Below are 19,076 nucleotides of genomic sequence, written 5' to 3'. Positions count from 1 at the left end.
CCGGCAATTTTATTAATCAGTTCAGTCCAGTTCAGTGATAATCTATTCACTATATTTGACGCACTTTTGATATATAGATTTTTGAAACCTGTACCATATTTCTGAAAAATCGAATCTCTGAGAAACTCCGTACTATTTCTCTCTCTTTCTTTCTCAATTTATACGTTAACATTTATGTACTGTAAAAATTAACATCACTGTTAACTGAGTCATTTGCTGCTAATGTAATTTTTCGGCATCCAGAATTGATTTAAAAGTCAATCACTCCAAATACTATCAGCATAACAGATTTTGCGTAGAGTACTGAATAATTATATATATATATATACCAGCAGCAGAAAGTGCAAAGTAATCAACATTTGCGATTTGTTTACAAAAGTATTTGAATAATTAAGAGTTCTCAGAAAATCGAATGCCTATGAGAGCAAATGTGTTTAGTGTACACAAGTCTATTTACTTTTGTGATTGAGTGTTGCGCTTTGTTTGCAAATCCAATGAAATGAAAAGGAAATGATTGACGGCAAGACATACAGACAATTATAAGTGAAATGCTACTTTTATTAATACAAAACCTTTGCACTCTATACCGACTATATCTATAACTTTTGTGTGCGTGTATGTCTATACCTTTGTTTGTATTTTGAATTAACTCCTCGATCTTGCGTCACGTTAGCAACGAATTATGTAAATAAATTCAAAAGCGCGAATTATGTGCAAATACATGCATATATGTATGAGTGTTAAACGTGAAAATGCCTAATGTCAATATGTTTATTAGTCCATAATAAAGCAAATATAAATTAATTAAATGCGGGTATAATTCGAAAACGTCAACTGAGGAACAAATATAAAGATATATAAATTCAAAAAACGTGAAATAAAAGTGTCGCATGTATAGCAACAGGAAATATTTAGAATTCCGCTTAATGAAGTTGCTTTTGAATTATTAAATAGGTGAAGTTATTGTGTTTAACAAATGTCAAATAATTTACCAAATATATATGCATGAATAAAAAATAAGTCTGTGTAGCATAAACTGTTCTTTTTTGAAGTTTTTAGTTTGATAGTTTGAAACCAGAAATACCCGTACACTTTTAAATATACTTGATAACCTCCCGTCCTTTCAACCTTCCAACATTAACATAATATTAATCATACAATTTAATAAATAATAATATTTCACATTAACAAAAAAAAATGTTAAAATAAAAATTAAACTGTGTTGCCACCCAAAAAAAAAATATGTATAAAATTTTACGGTTTTAAAATTGAATAATTTTAATTTGTCTTACTGATAAGGGATAAATAGCATTTTAGTTGAATAAATATATAAACTTTTTAGGTGCCGATGATGAATGAAAATAAAAAAATGATGGTAGTTGGCAACCCTAAATGTTTATAATTAGTTTTTTAAATATATTACTGTTATGTTATACATATTTTAGTTGGCAACCCTGAATAAATTTAATTATTTCTTAAATTTTTTTATCTTATGTTTAGTGCCTTTTTTAATTTGGTGGCTACCCTGATCTATATAATTTTTTTGTTAAAATATTATTTTATAAATTTTAATTGCCCGCATTGAAATAAATATAAAATTTAGGCAACTCTGTTAGAAATATCCAAATTCTACAAGATCACTGCCTATTCTACTTTCGATAAAGATATCCTGAGTTTTTCAGTAGACTCGGTTTTCTTTTTTAAGTACATTTTGTTGTCCAGTCTACAAGCCGAATCGGTATATACATTTTTAAATAAAATAATTTTTTTTAGAGAGGTGGCAACTTTTTTTTAGAAATTTTCTTTAACTTTAAAGAATCAATATTTAAATGCCAAAAGTTTTGCTGAAATCTTCGTTAAAGTGGATCTATGGGTTTCGAGACATACCAACATACAAGCATGCAAGTTAACACCACCTATAAGACTTGAACCACTAAAAATATGTGTTCAATATGTCATTTGCATATCTACTATTAAGAATCGTGTTACACACTCGTTGTACATATTAGACATTCGTCACACACATTAGATTGTATGATGAACCTTTCATTTACCACATGTAGCGCGTCTAAAGTGGAACATATGTTTATAAGATGAATATTAGATTGTAAGAGTATTTGTATTTAGTCTTAAGGATTCGAATACGTATAAAAAGAAGCTAAAATAAAGAATAGTCAGTCAGTCCTTTGGATGACTCAAAGCGAGTCAGTCCTTTGTATGATTTAACCATAACACCCAAAAAATGTAGTTTCTACTACACGACATTCCGGTCGAGTTCGGGAAGTTAATTGGTAATTCTGCCAAGAGACTTCCCCGAGCAAAGCACGAATGATTAATTTGCATCATCCACAAATGATCTGTTATAAATATTCACCTTGTTAAAACTGTTTAAAATAATTAAAGTGAAACGCATTTTGTATGTACTATATCTTTTTATTATCTTTCATTATTTTTTTTTTATATTTATATTTTTTTAGATATTTTTTTATTTAATTATTATTTATTAATTTGGTTGTTTTTATTTTTTAATAACATGTCAATGTCTAGTCATCAATTGCGCTGTGCCAAATCAAGTTTAAGCGCTTATTAGGCTACACACAAATAAGGAGGCGCGTTCAGAAATATGTTTTTTGTTGTTGTTGTTGTATTCGTCATTTACCAAACATTGTAGTACAACATTTTTCATTTTACAATTTCAACCATTTTTGGAGATTGCATTTTTTTCAACACTCAATATCTGTATATCTTTCTCTTTGCTCACGCTGTCTGCCGCCCGTAAGTGGTGTCTGCCTCTGTGTTGAGGCACAAGTTGAAGTTGCTACACTTGGCTGCGTTAATAACTCGCAGTTGCAGACGGACTTCGTTTTTGCATTTGAAAATTTTGAAAAAAAAAAATCAAAAATAAAATAAATAGCAATCAATTGACAAAAACAAAAACAAGCAAATGTGTCACAAAGGAGATGGCAGCAAATATGCATCGACACAATAATAGACAAAGCAGCGAATGTTATTTGACATTTAGACAATAACAATGAATTGGCTGTGGTTGCGGTTTGTTGTTGTCGCCTATTTGGTTTTGGTCGCCAAGCTGACTTGAGCCTATAATTTGTTTGTCAGCTGTACGAGTGTATTAGAGCTGTGGCGCTTCAAATTTGCATGCACTTATGCTTATGCTTGTTTGTATATTTTTGTATGAAACCAAATTAAGGCACTTATATAGTTATATACATATGTATTGAAATACTTTTGTAAATGTGGTGTATGTATTTATGCAAATAGCTTTATGCTGCAGTGTGATTTTATCTTTGTTTTGCCTGAAGTACTTGTAGTTGAAGAGTTATGTTGTTTCTCTCTTTTATTTTGTATATTTATGTACTTCACTTGCCGCCTTTCCACTTATTTATTACCTGCTAGTGAGTTTGCGCAAACGCCTTAGCATTTTGTGTGCAGATTTATGTGTGAATTATTTGATTTTCAAAAATTCGAAAATTCATACATGCTACACACACACACACATTTCTTGATTTTTTTATTTTGCAACTGCCAATGTGCCTGTGGTAAAGTCGCAAATTGTGTTGCTGATTCAAATATTCAAATACTAGTACTAAACTTGACTCAGTGCTCTTTATATAAAAATTTATAAAAAAATTATTTTTTGAAAATGGTTTTTTGTAATTTATTAAATTAAATATAAATAAAGAAAATTAATAAAAATTTTGGAGTTAAAAAAAATGAAAATTTCATTTACCAATTAGATTTAAATATTTTTATTACACTGCTTTGGGCTGCCAGTCAACTTTAAGTAAGTTTTAAGGTTAGGTTCACTTTCAGAGAATATTGAAATATTTACTAATAACTAAAAAAATCGCATATTTTATACAATTAAACTTCATAAAATAATTAAGTTAGTTATGAATATTTTAATTTACATTAAAGTTCCTAAAATATAATTTGCTGACATTTTTTTAATAAATTAATTAATATCATCTGCTCTGTTTGTTTTTTGGTACTTCATTCACTACACTCTCTCTAACACACTCTAAATAATTTTATAAAAAACTTCTACGGAACTTATACTAATGTCCGATTCTTAGTAACCGAAAAGGATGATAATTATGTATTCATTAATAGAAATAAATATTGATTGTCATTGTTGTTGTTGCAATTTCCCAAATAGCTTTGTTAAATATTATTGAGTTGACATTCCAGTATGAGATACAATTTGGGTTCTTTTCCAGTTCCTTACATCATACTATCCAGCTAACGGATGAAAATTTTTTCGAAAAGAAACATTAAACCGTAATGAAATATGGTTCGGATCAAAAAATCAAAACTTTGACTAAGATAATTATATATATAATTAAGTTGCAGAAAAGTGCATTTCCAGTTTGAAATAGCTTCGAATTTTTACTTAAAAGTGTGTGCTGTGTTCAAAAAATAGCAGGAATTGGAAAATTTAAAATTTCGTAGGTTTTGAGAAATCAATTGTCAAAAGTTTTGTATGTGTATATACATGCACCGAAATACGATAAAATTTTGAAGGCGACAACATTAATGTATACGAATGAATAAATACTTTTTGTCAAAAAACAAAAATTCCCGTTATTTTCTGAACATACCACGTAATTTTTAAGAATTTTTCAAGTGTAGTAAATGAGCACTTATGTGGTTTATTAAAAGAAAAAAGCGAAAAACCTCGATTCATGTTCAATGACTGTCTAATTGCCCTCACATATGTATTTAATTAATTAGAGCCATACATATTTGCAAATAATACATTCAGCATAATATCTAAGGCACCAGCTTTACTTTAAATTGTTTACCTTACACATTGTAGGTATGTTTGTATGTATAATTTGCTCATATGTACACTTGTATATATGTATGTATGCATGTTTATGCAGCAAATTATTACCTTTATTGACCGTGCAATACACTTAATTACATTTATTGTTCCACGGTTATTACCTTTTTATAGCTGCTTAGCGAATTAAGTTGATTAATGTAATGCTTTGTTGTACGTTTAATAAGTCAAAATCATACATATGCGGGCTTTTTCAATTAAATTCAACTTTTTTTTTAATATATTTCTAAATGAAAAAAAAAACAGCGTCAACGTTTTACAACTGATAATTTCCACTTGTTTACAGTTATTAAACTAAATTTTTGCTGATCACTACCGCTATGTTTATTGTTGCTTTATTTCGTTTTTTTTTATTGTTGTTTTGTTATTATTACGCTTTTTGTAATTTTAACTGTAAAAGCAATTTGCTGCCTATCAGATGACGCTGACTATTTGACACTTAATGACACTTTTGATTTGTTTACTACGGAAGTTTGTTGATTTTAGCTGTTGTCACTAATTTTAATATTTTCGCGTGCTTTGTTTTTGTTTTAAATATTTTTTTATTTAAAAATTTTTTATTTATATTTGTTTTGGATTTTTTTTTTGGAATTTGGTTGTAATTTACAATTCTTTTTGTTGTTGTTTATCTGCTTGACATTTGAACTTTTATTATGAGAACGCGCGTGAAATGTCACGTTTGCAAAAAGAAAAATAAAAACAAGTCAAAAACACACGCGACGACCAGCAACAGGCTGGAGTCAGTGCGCACACACAAAAGACTTAAGACACAAACTCGTATTACGCTATGAGCGCTAGGTTTTTCCTACAATCACACTGTTGTTGTAGTATCTCAAAAATGTTGCTGCTGCTTTAATTGAACGCAGAATTTATTGATTTTCGCCAAGAATTTTTGCAAACACAAAAATGCATGCAAATATTATAACACAATCACACACATACTCTCACATATGGATGTATGTATGTATGTACACATGTACTTGTGCAAATTAATGCGTTTGAATTTGTGCCAGTTTAATTAAATTGTACACGCTTGCTTTGCATTCGATTATTTAAACACTTATTTTTTGTACTAATAATTTACATGGCATTTGTTTGTTTGTTTTTTGTTGTTGTTGTTAATGTTGTAAAACACAAGCTCAATAAAATGCTGGCAAAAACAAAACAAAAATCGTAAATATCATGGCACTCGAAGCGGCGAGTAAGCGTAAATTATCATACCAATCGACATTCGATTCGTCTAACTCACTGAACTGGCTACCACACAACAACGGCTGTTTGGTATTTGTTGCTTTAATTTGTTTTTGTTTTTTATTTTATTTTTTGTTGGCTTTTTCAAATTTATTCAGTTATATGTACGTGCTCGTATTTGGCGCATTTGCGAAGCCGAGAATTCGAAAAATGTGCGCGCGGCAAAGTCTGGAATGAAACTGAAATTGAAAGCAAGAGTTCAGCGCACAGCAGCTGTGAGTGAGCGCACGAGCGTGCTGCGTCGCTGCTGCTCATGAAAAGCTTGCTTGGCTGCCCGCTGGTTTGGCGACTGAGCGCCTAACTGGCTATGATAGATCAACAGTGATGTTGTTGTTGCGGTGGCGGTGGCGGCGGCGTTGTGCCGAAAAGCCTGTCAAGTGTATGCGTTTTCGTGTTTGCGGAGCGTGTTTTCAGCGAGCGCCAAAGTGTCGGAACAAGTGAGCGCGTCACACTCACAGCGCAGAGCTTAGCTGCTCGACAGCTGCTCCACTGGTGACTGTGACAACACAGAGCGCCGCCACGCCGCGCTGCGAAATATTTGTGTTATTATTATGGTTTTTTATGACTATTTCTTGTTTTTGTTGTTGTTGTGCTTTGCTTGCATTTTTTCGCTTGCTCGCGCATAACTTAAATGTCTGTGTCTGACTATGTAGCTGGTTCGCAGTCACTTTGGGCAGCTACAAATATTTATTGGTGGCAGCAACTGCACCCAGTGCAACAGCAACACAACGAGCAGCGGCAAAGACAACGAAAAACAACAACCACACGTGGACATCACAAGCACTCGTCAAAATGCAAGTTACAGGTAAATAGCGCAAGTGTTTCTGTGTGTGTGTGTGGTTTTTGTATTGACAGTGACTTGTTGCCGCGTTGATTGATTCGATTTGTGTGGCCTAAACAAAAAGTGCACAAAAATTTATTAAGCAAATCATCTGCGTTGCTGCTATCACCCGTTATTGTGGCAGCAGATAATTTGCGCAGGCGATTTTTGCATTTTTCTCTTCTTCTTCTTATTGTACTCGGCTGGCGGAAAACGTTTAAATTAATAGTGAGAAAGTGGTTATGGCGCACGTGCGCCTCCAGACACACAAATACAAAATCACTTTCCGGTGGGATGTTTTAACTCAAATGCAATATTATGCCAACAATACTTGGGTGGTCGTCGCGTATGTGTGAGTGGAATATTGAATATGATTTACATGACCGCAGAAAAATTCCAAATTAAAATCAATGCATTATTGGTGTGGAATACATTTAAATATCATTAAAAAATATTTTAAAGTGACTGCAACGAAAATGTGTTACGCAACGAAATTTCATCACGATCAAATTTTTTGATTCTCTTGTTTAAAAAAATATATACAATTTAAAATATACATATGTCCAATTTATATTTCGAAATTCGTACTGAAGCTCTTGAGTGCAAATATCAACGAGCTGTAAGTTCTTTTAGATGCTGAGTTCTTTTACATATGTACATATGTAATATGTATGTGCGTGTTCATGTGAGTGGCGAGCTCGGTTTTATATGTTCATTACAGAGCCACGATACAGCACTTACATTTCCAGCACTGTTGATTATTTTGTTAATTCAGTTCAAAGTATATTTAGTATCAAAACTGCGCAACACCAATAAAATTGTAAAATTCTTAATTTATTTCCATTATTAATATTGCAGAAAAAGGAAATTCACAAACTTGAGTTTATTAATAACATTAAACTTGCAGTATTTGCCTCCAAAATGCAGTCTGGCATAAAATTTATTAATTTCCATATTTAGAGTTCTTATTCTGGCACAAAAGCCAATTAAAGGTGCAAGCAAATGTGTATAAAAGGAAATCAAAGTCAATGGAAAACAAACAGGATTTTGAAAACAAAAATACATAAAATTCGCAATATTTATTTAATAATTAATTACAAATGTAAGCAATGTAAGCAGAAAAGATAAAATCAAGAAATGTAAAAATGGCAATATTGCAAATTTTAATTTTATTTCGTGTACACTTGCTTTACCCATAAATAATTAAAGCCAAAACTGTCATGTAAATAAACAAAGTTTTGCGCAAATCTCATTCACGCATTAACAACTGCTAAATATAATAATTGAAAAGACAATTAAAGTAATAACAAAATAAATGCTAATTTACTTTAAACAAATAAACATTAAATGCTTACATTTTTCTGTTGTTTTTGTCGTTGTAGGTTTTTTGTAGTGAAATGTAAAATTCTCATTAGGGAAGTGAGAAGAATTTAAGTATTAGGTCTACAACTTTGTTTCCATCGTTTTCCAATAGATGTCTCTAGGGTCAAGCACTGGTAGATTAAAGCGATTAAATCGTTTTATATCGATCTTGGACATTTGTGTCAACATTAACCCAACAAAATATTTGTCGAGATCTGTTTGCATCCCAAACTTATTCTCAACTGAAAATGTCACTTTTTGAGCCACATTGGAGACACATTTGCGGGAAATTTTGCTTTTCTTTTTTAATTCCAAGAAAAGTGCGGCTGAGGCTTATCGATATTTGTAACCGTTTTTATACAAAAAAAAAATTAAATTTGCAAAGAAAACGGCGGAAGCAAAGTTGTAGACCTAATAAGATTAAGTTAAGTTTTCTCTATCTATTTTAATCATGGCTGTTATCTTTCTTAAACCAATTTGATTTAATAATATTTTTATATTAAAATAAAATTCTGAATAAGATTTATTTTTACAAAATTGGCAAATTTTTTTTGTTCCGATAGGATTTTCTTTTCAAAAATCATATTCAATTTTAATTCACAAGTTTTAAAGTTACTTTTCCTTTCGTATCCATATATTTTTACATGGATCTTGTGACCTTTAAATCAAAAAATCAAAGAAATATAAATTTAACCCATTATTATTATTTTTAATATATTAGTATCAAATTTGTGATCAGCAATCCCAAGTTATACGATTTTGAAACCAATCGTCTTAAAGAAATTGACTTGTACGTTTTCGGTAATCTGAATAGCACCCGATCTTGAAGAGGATCAAACCTCTTTCTTCAAAATTGCAATTTTTGACAGAACCAATTTTTATTAAAATTAATAAAAAAGAAATTATATGTTTCTTTAAAAAACTTTACAAATCACAAGTAACCGGTTCATTAAGCTTAAAATCGCGCTAAACATGTGACTTTATGGCAAAATTTTTGTAAAAAACGCAACACGCCACTATAAATCAAGTTTTCTCAATAGAATAATGACAGTCTTAATATGTTTATTATGCAAAAACCGTAAAGAAGGGCTCGAAAGGAGGCGAATAAATAATCTTAATGAATTATAGCTATAATTATAATATTATTATTGTTTTCTTTTTTTATTTAAATGTGTGTTTATAGTACGTTGTTATGCATACCTGTAGACAATTAACACCTTTTGTTCGAACTTAGTTTGTTGCACTCAAAAGCTCAAGCGTCGCTTGCTTGCTTTTCGAACGTAGTATTGAATATTTTGCGATAAAACGTGAAATGATTTACGTTAAACTGCAATAAATTGTAATAAATATTAAATATTTGCGTTTTATTATTTAAATTCTTTTTAGATGATAAATTAAATTTTTTGCAATTTCGATCCTTTATTTATTTTTTTTGTTATGGAATGTGCACAAAAGCGTGTTTTTGAACTTGGCTCAAAATAATAATTTACTATATGCACACCTTTAACAAATATGACAAAAAAATAATAATTATTATTGTAATAAATTTTTAATTTTAAAGAAATAACACTTCATAATTCCAGTTCAGCACTTTTTTCCATGTATGTATATATATTTTTTTAAATATTGTAAAAAATTTTGCTGTCAATATAATATTTTTTTATTATAATAATTTTTTTTATTATTTTATTTTTTTATTTATACAATATCATTTATACAATATTTTTTTATTTATACAATATTTTTTCACCAAACTTTGGTACTTTCCGTTACAATAATCACAAGATCATTCGAAAATTCGCGCACTTCACCATTCATTTATTTTCGTAATTATCCACGAGACCTTTCTTAACGCTCACTAATCGGCGACTAAACACCGTTCACACCTGTCGTCAGGCTTTTTGTGCGTCTCACTTGGCAATTTATTTTAATTTCGATTTCATTTAAAATGACACTGTAAATTCGTTAGCAAATAAGCTGGCAACATTTTATGTACATATTTGCTCGCCTATTGCGGCATATTTGCCCTACACCTGAGTCCACTTGCTACAAGGTTTTCTCCGTTTTTTTTTTAAGGAGTGGCTTTTGACATAAAATGCTTGCCATTGAAAGCCCCGTTGATAAGAATACTAGATATGGCAGATACTAAAAATTAAAAGGGAGACAAGTATTATATATTTATTTATGTTGTAATTTTCAAAAAAAAAATAGAAAAGAAACAATAACAATGTGGTATATATGCTGACGCCATTTCCGTTGTGCTTCGGAAATTACAATTTAGACCTGAAATGTACTGGTACTTTACAAAGATTAGCTGGCATTGTTGGTTTGAAATGAATCATCTGCTAGCTAAAAATCCAACGCTTTTGTTAAAACATTTATGTCGCTGTGTTTTTCTTAGATATATGGATAGAGATTGCTGTACGCTCGAATTCCACTTCTGAAGAATTTTATTTCAAAACTACCTTTTTTGTCTGCTGCAGTAGTCTTTTGACTATTGCTAATATCTTAAGTCGATTGCAGTCGGATTTTAAAAAGTACGGTTCCCTCGCAAAACTTCGAAAAAAACTGTTTATTATGATTTGTTTTTCGTTACCCAGCCTCCATCATCAATACCCCCAAAGTAGGTCGAATTTGACATTTCACTCTGACAGGCATAAATTGTCAGCTTTAGCTTCGAAATATCGCACTATTAAAATGGAATCTAGTGCACGCTTCATTGTCTCATTATCAGCTACGAAAAGATCGATTCCACAAAAGCATTCGTCTGTTTTTTTTTTATTTATGAAACCCTCATTTATTAGATCTCGCAATAATATTTGTTAGATTTGCATCAGGATTTTGACATTGACAATTCATACACATAAAATACCTCGTATATTCCTCTCATATCTTAAGGTCGAAGCAATTAGCTGCCCAAAAAAAATCTCTACCGCTTAAATTCCTAAATTTACATATCTTGAACTCCAAACAAAAATAAAAATAAAAACAAAAACAATAATGAAAAGTAATGAATTGTGTGCAATTTAAGGTATTTTTTCAATACGGAATTCCTTTTGGCTCACTCCATTTTAGGTCTATTTTTTTCTACATAAGAGTATTTTTAATGATTTGAACCGCAAAACGAATAAAGCACACTCAACTAACACCTCCGGGCAGTCTGGAGGGCTGCGCTACCTCGACGGCGGCTACTCGAATGCCTAATGAAATCGTGCAGCTTCTCAACTGCTGATGGCTCTTGCGCTTCTGCTCTTGTGTTAATTGTTTTGGAATTTTTTTGGAAGCATCATTTGTTTTTTTTTCGTCTCTTGTTTTTGTTTTGAAATTTCTTTGAGGCTTTGAGATTACTGCGAAACATATATGTATGTATGTATGAGTATAATGTTTGTGGTATTTGTTGGGCAAAACAATGGACGTAAAATTTATTTGAAAAAAATTTAAAAAATAATAATAAATTTGCAAAAAAATAATAAGTGAACAAAATTGTTTTAACAAAGCTTCCAAAGAAGTGCTACCTAGACCGTCAGACCGTCATAAATTTGCGTTATATCAAAGGTACAACCCAGTGAGTTTTTTTTTTATGTGTCCAATGTTAAAAGCTTTTTGGCTGCTGTTTGTGTTGCGGTTTAGCCTTTTTTCGGCTCATTTATGCTTTTGTTTGTATGTTTGTATTTCATGCTGCTTTCCTTATTCCTTTTTTAAGGCATGCTTTTAAGCGCGTGCTGCGCATGCGGTCAACACAAGCCGGTGAGATGCAAGTTTTTATTGTTATTTTTTCTCTTTGAGTTGTCTTGTTGCTTTTTGCCTCGATTTTGGCGAACAGCTGCAATTTTTCTCCACTTTTTAGCCGGTTTTTTTTTTGTAAATCACAAATTTATGATTGCTTCGAGTTCGTCTGTCTGCAGCTTGAATTGACCGTTGTTGGGCATGTGCGAATATAAACGAGTAATTGTGTTTGTCTGCTATTTTATTTCTTTTAAATATTTTTTATTTTTATTTTTTTGTTGTGATGCGATCGTGGCTACCGTTTATTTCTGTTTGCGGTCGAGCTAAATTATTATGTTTGGCGTAAAAAGGGTATTTACGCGTGATTTAAAAGGAAAGGTAGGAATTTCAGCGTAAAAAAGAAGAAATAATTTGAATTTTTTTCGTATGTTTAGCTTTTGGATATGACATCATAAAGAGCAGAGCTGGTAAAGAAATTTCGAAATTTTTGGGGGAATAAAAGGAATATGCTTGCAAATTGAGTTTATGATTAAAATAGAAAAATAATTTTTAAAAATAAAAAACTAATCTTTTAAAATAATAAAAAAAAAAATATTAATAAAAATATAAGGGATAATTAAAAAATATGGTAAGAATTAAACAAAGAAATTAAAAATTAAATTATTTTACATAAATAAGAATAATAACAATTAAAGAAATAAAAAACTAATATTCATAAGTTTTTTTGTAATAATATTTTCCACTCATCCGCGCATAATCAAGGGGATAATATAAAAAAATATATGTAACAAGTAAGGAAGGGCTAAGTTCGGGTGTAACCGAACATTTTATACTCTCGCAATTTATTTATTTAACTTTATTTATATTATATAATTATAAAATACACAATTTGACCCACATATTCGTCATATATATTGTATAACGTCCATTGAAAGTTGGAAACCATAATATTAGGTTAGAAGCACCGAGGTCCTCGTGTTCGATATATGGGGCCTTAAAAACCTATGGTCCGATTTCGGCGATTTTTAGAATGGGGCTGCCACACTATAAACATAGTATTTGTGCAAAGTTCTGCACCGATATCTTCACTAGTTCTTATTTTATATATTGTAAAGTAAACAATTCAGATTGTCTTCAAAGTTCTAGTATATAGGAAGTAGGCATGGTTGTGAAGCGATTTGGCCTATTTTCACAACATATTATTGGCATGTAAGTAAACTATTACAAACCAAGTTTCATTGAAATCGGTCGAGTAGTTCCTGAGATATGGTTTTTGACCCATAAGTGGGCGACGCCACGCCCATTTTCCATTTTGTAAAAAAATCTGAGTGCAGTTTTCATCTACCATTTATTATGTAAAATTTAGTGTTTCTGGCGTTTTTCGTTAGTAAGTTAACCCACTTTTAGTAATTTTCAACCTAACCTTTGTATGGGAGGTGGGCGTGGTTATTATCCGATTTCTTTCATTTTTGGAATGTATTAAGAAGTGGCTAAAAAAACGACTGCAGAAAATTTGGTTTATATAGCTCTATTGGTTTCCGAGATATGTACAAACAACCTATTTGGGGGCGGGGCCACGCCCACTTCCTCAAAAAATTACATCCACATATGCCCCTTCATAGTGCGATCCTTCATACCAAATTTTATTGCCATAGCTTTATTAATGACTTAGTTATGGCACTTTATGTGTTTTCGGTTTTCGCCATTTTGTGGGCGTGGCAGTGGTCCGATTTTGCTCATTTTCGAAAGCAACCTTCCTATGGTGCCAAGAAATAAGTGTTCCAAGTTTCATTAAGATATCTTAATTTTTACTCAAGTTACAGCTTGCACAGACGGACGAACGGACGGACAGACAGACATTCGGATTTGAACTCCACTCTTCACCCTGATCACTTTGGTATATATAACCCTATATCTAACTCGTTTAGCTTTGGGTGTTACAAACAACCGTTATGTGAACAAAACTATAATACTCTCTTTAGCAACTTTGTTGCTAGCAACTTTGTTGCGAGAGTATAAAAAAAATTTAAATTTTATTTGTCGAATTTATTTGTGTCTTGTTTTTTTTTGTAATTTAAAAGAAATTTGTACATTTCGTAACAAATTCATAATCAGAAATTTTTTTAGTCATATTTTCGGCTTATTCAGCGGTATAGTCATGGGGAATAACGCGTTTTCATTTATTTTCAGTACTAAGTACTCGTCTGCGTTGAAGGCGTGTCATATTGGTTTAAACAGTTATGTTTCTAGTACATTTCTCAAAAGGTGTTAAACATTAAAAAGTCCAGAAAAGATTATAGATATGTATATATAAGTAAATACATGAATACTGAATTGCACACGTCAGCAGCGGCAAACAGAACTTAGCACAAAGTTATACATATATACACATTTGTACATGTAAATATTGGAAATTTTCGATGACTCCATATTTACTTTATGGCTTTTGTTACTTGTCAGTCCGACATTCGCATGTCAATAAATTACTCAATTGTCCACAGAGTAATCTCCTGCTAAAAAAACAATGTTAGTCACTTAACGCCAAAGGCTCACACACACACACATACTTACAAATACATACATACATATGTATATATTAACAGTTGTATTTGCTTGCTGTTGTTACACAATTATTACCTGTTTGCGTCTCAAATTTTAACGATTTATCAGTCAGTCAGTTACATATTTCGTATAATTGAATGTAGTTGCATTTGCCAAACTCAAATGTTTAAACAATGTTTAGCTAAGTGATATGTATTACATTGTAAAATGTTCAACCAACAACAACAAATTGCCATTAATTTTGTCACAGCAAAATGTTGCTTCAGCAGACACAAGTTTTAGCAATTGTGGAGCAGAGTGCAGAGGGGAGACTTATCGATAACTGTCTTTATGTAGAATTAGCTAGTAAGAAACCCCTGAGTAACCTCTATATTTAATTGATTGCTAGTTTACAAAAATTATTAATTTGTACTTTAGTGTATCGTTAAACAACTACTTCAATGAGTTGCGGCCTAAACTCGAGTTTAAGTTTTGAATTTACGAATGCAAAGGAACATTAAAGAGGCTTGGCTTTTTTTATAAAACAGCATTAGGGTTTTGTTCAAGTTACTTCATAAACTCGAGTTTAAAACTTGAGGTTATTGATATATTAGCGTGTTTAAAATACTTATTGATATCTATGAAACTGGGTATGTGGTTTTTGCTCAGGTTTGGTATAGGATTAACTCAAGTTCAAGCATGGCATAAACTCGAGTTTAAGTATTGAGTTTATAAGTACATCGAAGGTTTTAAAAGAAATCACACTTTGAATGATTTGAAACTGAGTTTGTGTATTTGTTGAAGATTCCCATAAACTCGAGTTTAAGGTTTGAATTCATTAATAATTATAGTGTTTAAGAAAATAGGCTTTTATATAATTTAAAATTGGGTTGCTGTTGTTGTTTGGGTTCTACCTTAAACTCGAGTTAAAAATTGGAGTTTATGAGTCGAGTTTGAGTGGAGTTAAGAGTCTAAAATTTTACACAAAATTAACATTCTCTACATTCCAAAAAACATGCGGTTTGGTTTTTTTCGAAGTTCAGACCGATCTACTACAGTGGAACTTCCATAACTCGAACTTCTATAACTCGAAGATCTCCATAACTTGAAATTCTCTGGAATTCAGAAAATTCTATAACTCGAAGTCTCTCTAATTCGAAGTTTTTTTGTGGATTATGTTGATTCGAGTTAGAGAAGTTCCATTGTATTTCTTTAACAAAAATTTAGACAAAGATTTCATATTTCTTAAAATTTTATGTTAAATAAAAGCTGGCATGCTCCTACCTGTGAAATTTCTAGTTTCATTGCAGAAAATTTGAAGCGTTTGAACGCACTTGAATCGTATTGAATATTGTATTTGAAAAATTAGTGCCAACGGACAGTCTGTGACCGCAGACCTTCTGTACGGTTCCTGACACCAATAAAAACGGAACACTTCAGAAGTGGCGAAAGTTCATTGTATTCTGCTAATTTATATTGCATGAATGTACATATTTAAATATGCATATGTGAGCGTAGACACGTACATACGTATGTACTCTTATACATACATATGTGTATGCATGGCTGTATGTGCACTTTTCATTTGAGCGCAGAAAAAACCAATTTGCATTGCTAAAATTCGAAAACGGCAGCGCAAACAAATTATGTGAAACAGAATAATAAAATAATATGTAAATATGTGTCTGTTTAATAAAAATGTACATCGCGTGCGGGCAGTTCCTAATTGGACGCGGTTTATTAAAATTAACTAAAACAAAAACAAAGAAAAGAATCAAACTCGATGCGCACACTTCCTTCTGACGAAGTACGAAATAATAAGAAAAACTAAAGCACAAAAGGGAAAAGGAGTAGACAGTACTTATATCAAGGTATAAGTAAGTGTCACATGTGAGAGGGGGTTGGCAGCTACCCAGTAGGAAATGGTGTGGTTTATTTCAATTATGAATTAAAATTATGAAAAGTTCCAATTATGTTCACTTTTTAAATTAATGTTTTCATAAAAATAGCCAACATGTTACCTTAGTACTAAACCTTGGCAAACACCGTCGAAAAGTTTTTTTTTTGTGAGATTACAACTCATGTGCTTAGAATTATATTATATATAGTTATATTCTGGAAAGAATTTGTATATTTTTTACTCGACAGGCATGGTCTGGGAACGAATAGGACTGTTACAACAACAATAAAACTATTCTAAAGGAGTAACCATTGCGTCATCTATTTGCCACATTTTCTCTAAATTCAATCGTGTAATGATCCCCAGTCCTTACAGGATGCTTTATTCATAACGGGAATGAGTTTAAAATCTTCCAGTTCTTTGAAAAATGTTGGCAACTATAGAATATCTTTATACTCTCGATTTAGATATGGTTTTATATATATATAAATGATCAGGATGACGAGTGGAGTTGAAATCCGGATGTCTGTCCGTACAAGCGATAACTTGAGTAAAAATTAAGATATCTTAATGAAACTTGGAACACATATTCATTTGCATCCTGAGGAGATTGCTTTCTAAGTTGCAAAATCGGTCCACTGCCACGCCCACAAAATGGCGAAAACCGAAAACCTATACAGTGTCATAACTAAGCCATAAATAAAATTATGAAAATAAAATTTGGAACATAGGATCGCATTAGGGAGGGGCACATTTGGATATAATTTTTTTTTTTAAGTGGGCGTGACCCCCAAAATAGTTTTTTTTTTGTATGTATCTTACAATCCATATCTATAAACCAAACTTTCTGCAGTCGCTTCTTTTAGCGATTTCTTTATATAGTCCAAAAATGAAATAAATCGGATAATAACCATGCCCACCCCTCATAAAAAGGTTACGTTGAAAATGACTAAAAGTGCGTTAACTCACTAATCAACAACGTCAGAAACACTAAATTTTACAGAAGATATATCAGAAAGAAACTGCACTGAGAGTCGCCCACTTATGGGTCAAAAACCATATCTCAAGAACTACTCGACCGATTTTAATGAAATTCGGTATATAACACTTTCTTGACACTGATGACACGGAACATCTGATTCGTTCACTTTATAATATATACATTAGGAATGAGATATCGGAATAAAACTATACACAAATACTGTATTTGAGCTGTGACATCACTTGTGGAAAAATTGTCAAAATCGGACCATGACTTTTCAAGGCCCCTGATACGAACATGAAGAACTCGGTTCCTAAGGGTAATTGCTCACCGAAAATCTGGGTAAATCTCTCAGATATTTTACTGTTACTCATTTACTCTGAATTTTTTCTTATAACAGTTTGTCTGTGTACCAAAAATTTTTAAAATCGGGTCATAATTTCCCCCAGATCCCATATACCTAATTATTGTATGTATGTGATTGGCGTTGCAACCGTTTAGCCGGTTATAGCCGAATCGACGATAGTGCGCCACCTGTCTCTCTCCTTCGCAGTTCGGCGCCAGTTGGAGATCCCAAGTGTAACCAGGTCGCTCTCCACCTGGTCCCTCCAACGGAGTGGAGGCCTTCCCCTTCCTCGGCTTCCTCCGGCGGGTACTGCATCGAACACTATCAGGGCTGGAGTGTTTTCGTCCATTCGGACAACATGACCTAGCCAGCGTAGCCGCTGTCTTTTTATTCGCTGAACTATGTCAATGTCGTCGTATAACTCGTACAGCTCATCGTTCCATCGTCTGCGGTATTCGCCGTTCCCATGTTCTGAGGACCATAAATCTTGCGCAAAATTTTCCTCTCGAAAACTCCTAGTGTCGTCTCATCTGATGTTGACATCGTCCAAGCTTCTGCACCGTAAAGCAGGACGGGAATGATAAGCGACTTGTAGAGCTTGATTTTGGTTCGTCGAGAGAGGACTTTACTGTTCAATTGCCTACTCAGTCCAAAGTAGCACCTGTTGGCAAGAGTTATTCTGCGCTGGATTTCGAGGCTGACATTGTTCGTGTTGTTGATGCTGGTTCCCAGGTATACGAAATTATCTACGACCTCGAAGTTATGACTGTCAACAGTGACGTGGGAGCCAAGACGCGAATGCGCCGACTGTTTGTTTGATGACAGGAGATATTTCGTCTTGTCCTCATTCACCTCCAGACCCATTCGCTTCGCCTCCTTATCCATGCGGGAAAAAGCAGAACAAACGGCGCGGTTGTTGCTTCCGATGATATCAATGTCATCGGCGTACGCCAGGAGCTGTACACTCTTGTAGAAGATTGTACCTTCTCGGTTTAGCTCTGCAGCTCTTATAATTTTTTCCAGCATCAGGTTAAAGAAGTCGCACGATAGTGAGTCACCTTGTCTGAAACCTCGTTTGGTATCGAACGGCTCGGAGAGGTCCTTCCCAATCATGACGGAGCTTTTGGTGTTGCTCAACGTCAATTTACACAGCCGTATTAGTTTTGCGGGGATACCAAATTCAGACATCGCGGCGTAAAGGCAACTCCTTTTCGTGCTGTCGAAAGCAGCTTTAAAATCGACAAAAACGTGGTGTGTGTCGATCCTCTTTTCTCGGGTCTTTTC

General features: G+C 32.5%; 2 protein-coding genes across 5 annotated transcripts in view; one reads left to right on the top strand and one right to left on the bottom strand.

Moving 5' to 3' along the window:
* The window catches only part of LOC105211825 (uncharacterized), a 36,923-nt gene extending 27,284 nt beyond the window's left edge, over positions 1-9,639 (bottom strand). The window contains exon 1 of one of the 3 annotated variants that reach the window (XM_054230526.1): positions 9,498-9,639. The gene's annotated coding sequence lies outside the window, so the exon portion shown is untranslated. Of the gene's footprint in view, positions 1-4,915; positions 5,373-9,497 lie in introns of those variants that run through there. The other 2 variants (XM_029039963.2, XM_029039964.2) reach the window with 2 other exon arrangements.
* Ddhd2_1 (mucin-17) overlaps positions 1-19,076 on the top strand; it is a 61,972-nt gene that overhangs the window by 27,331 nt on the left and 15,565 nt on the right. The window contains exon 1 of one of the 2 annotated variants that reach the window (XM_029039962.2): positions 6,427-6,920. The exons of the other annotated variant lie outside the window; for it this stretch is intronic. Coding sequence (XP_028895795.2) covers positions 6,908-6,920 — 13 coding nt within the window. The 5' untranslated portion in view covers positions 6,427-6,907. Of the gene's footprint in view, positions 1-6,426; positions 6,921-19,076 lie in introns of those variants that run through there. 2 annotated transcript variants of the gene reach the window in all.

Source organism: Zeugodacus cucurbitae, chromosome 5 (genome assembly GCF_028554725.1).
Source record: "Zeugodacus cucurbitae isolate PBARC_wt_2022May chromosome 5, idZeuCucr1.2, whole genome shotgun sequence".
NCBI classification, from domain to species: Eukaryota; Metazoa; Arthropoda; class Insecta; order Diptera; family Tephritidae; genus Zeugodacus; species Zeugodacus cucurbitae.
Note: the sequence above shows the minus strand (reverse complement) of the source record. Positions and strands in the feature narration are given on the sequence as shown.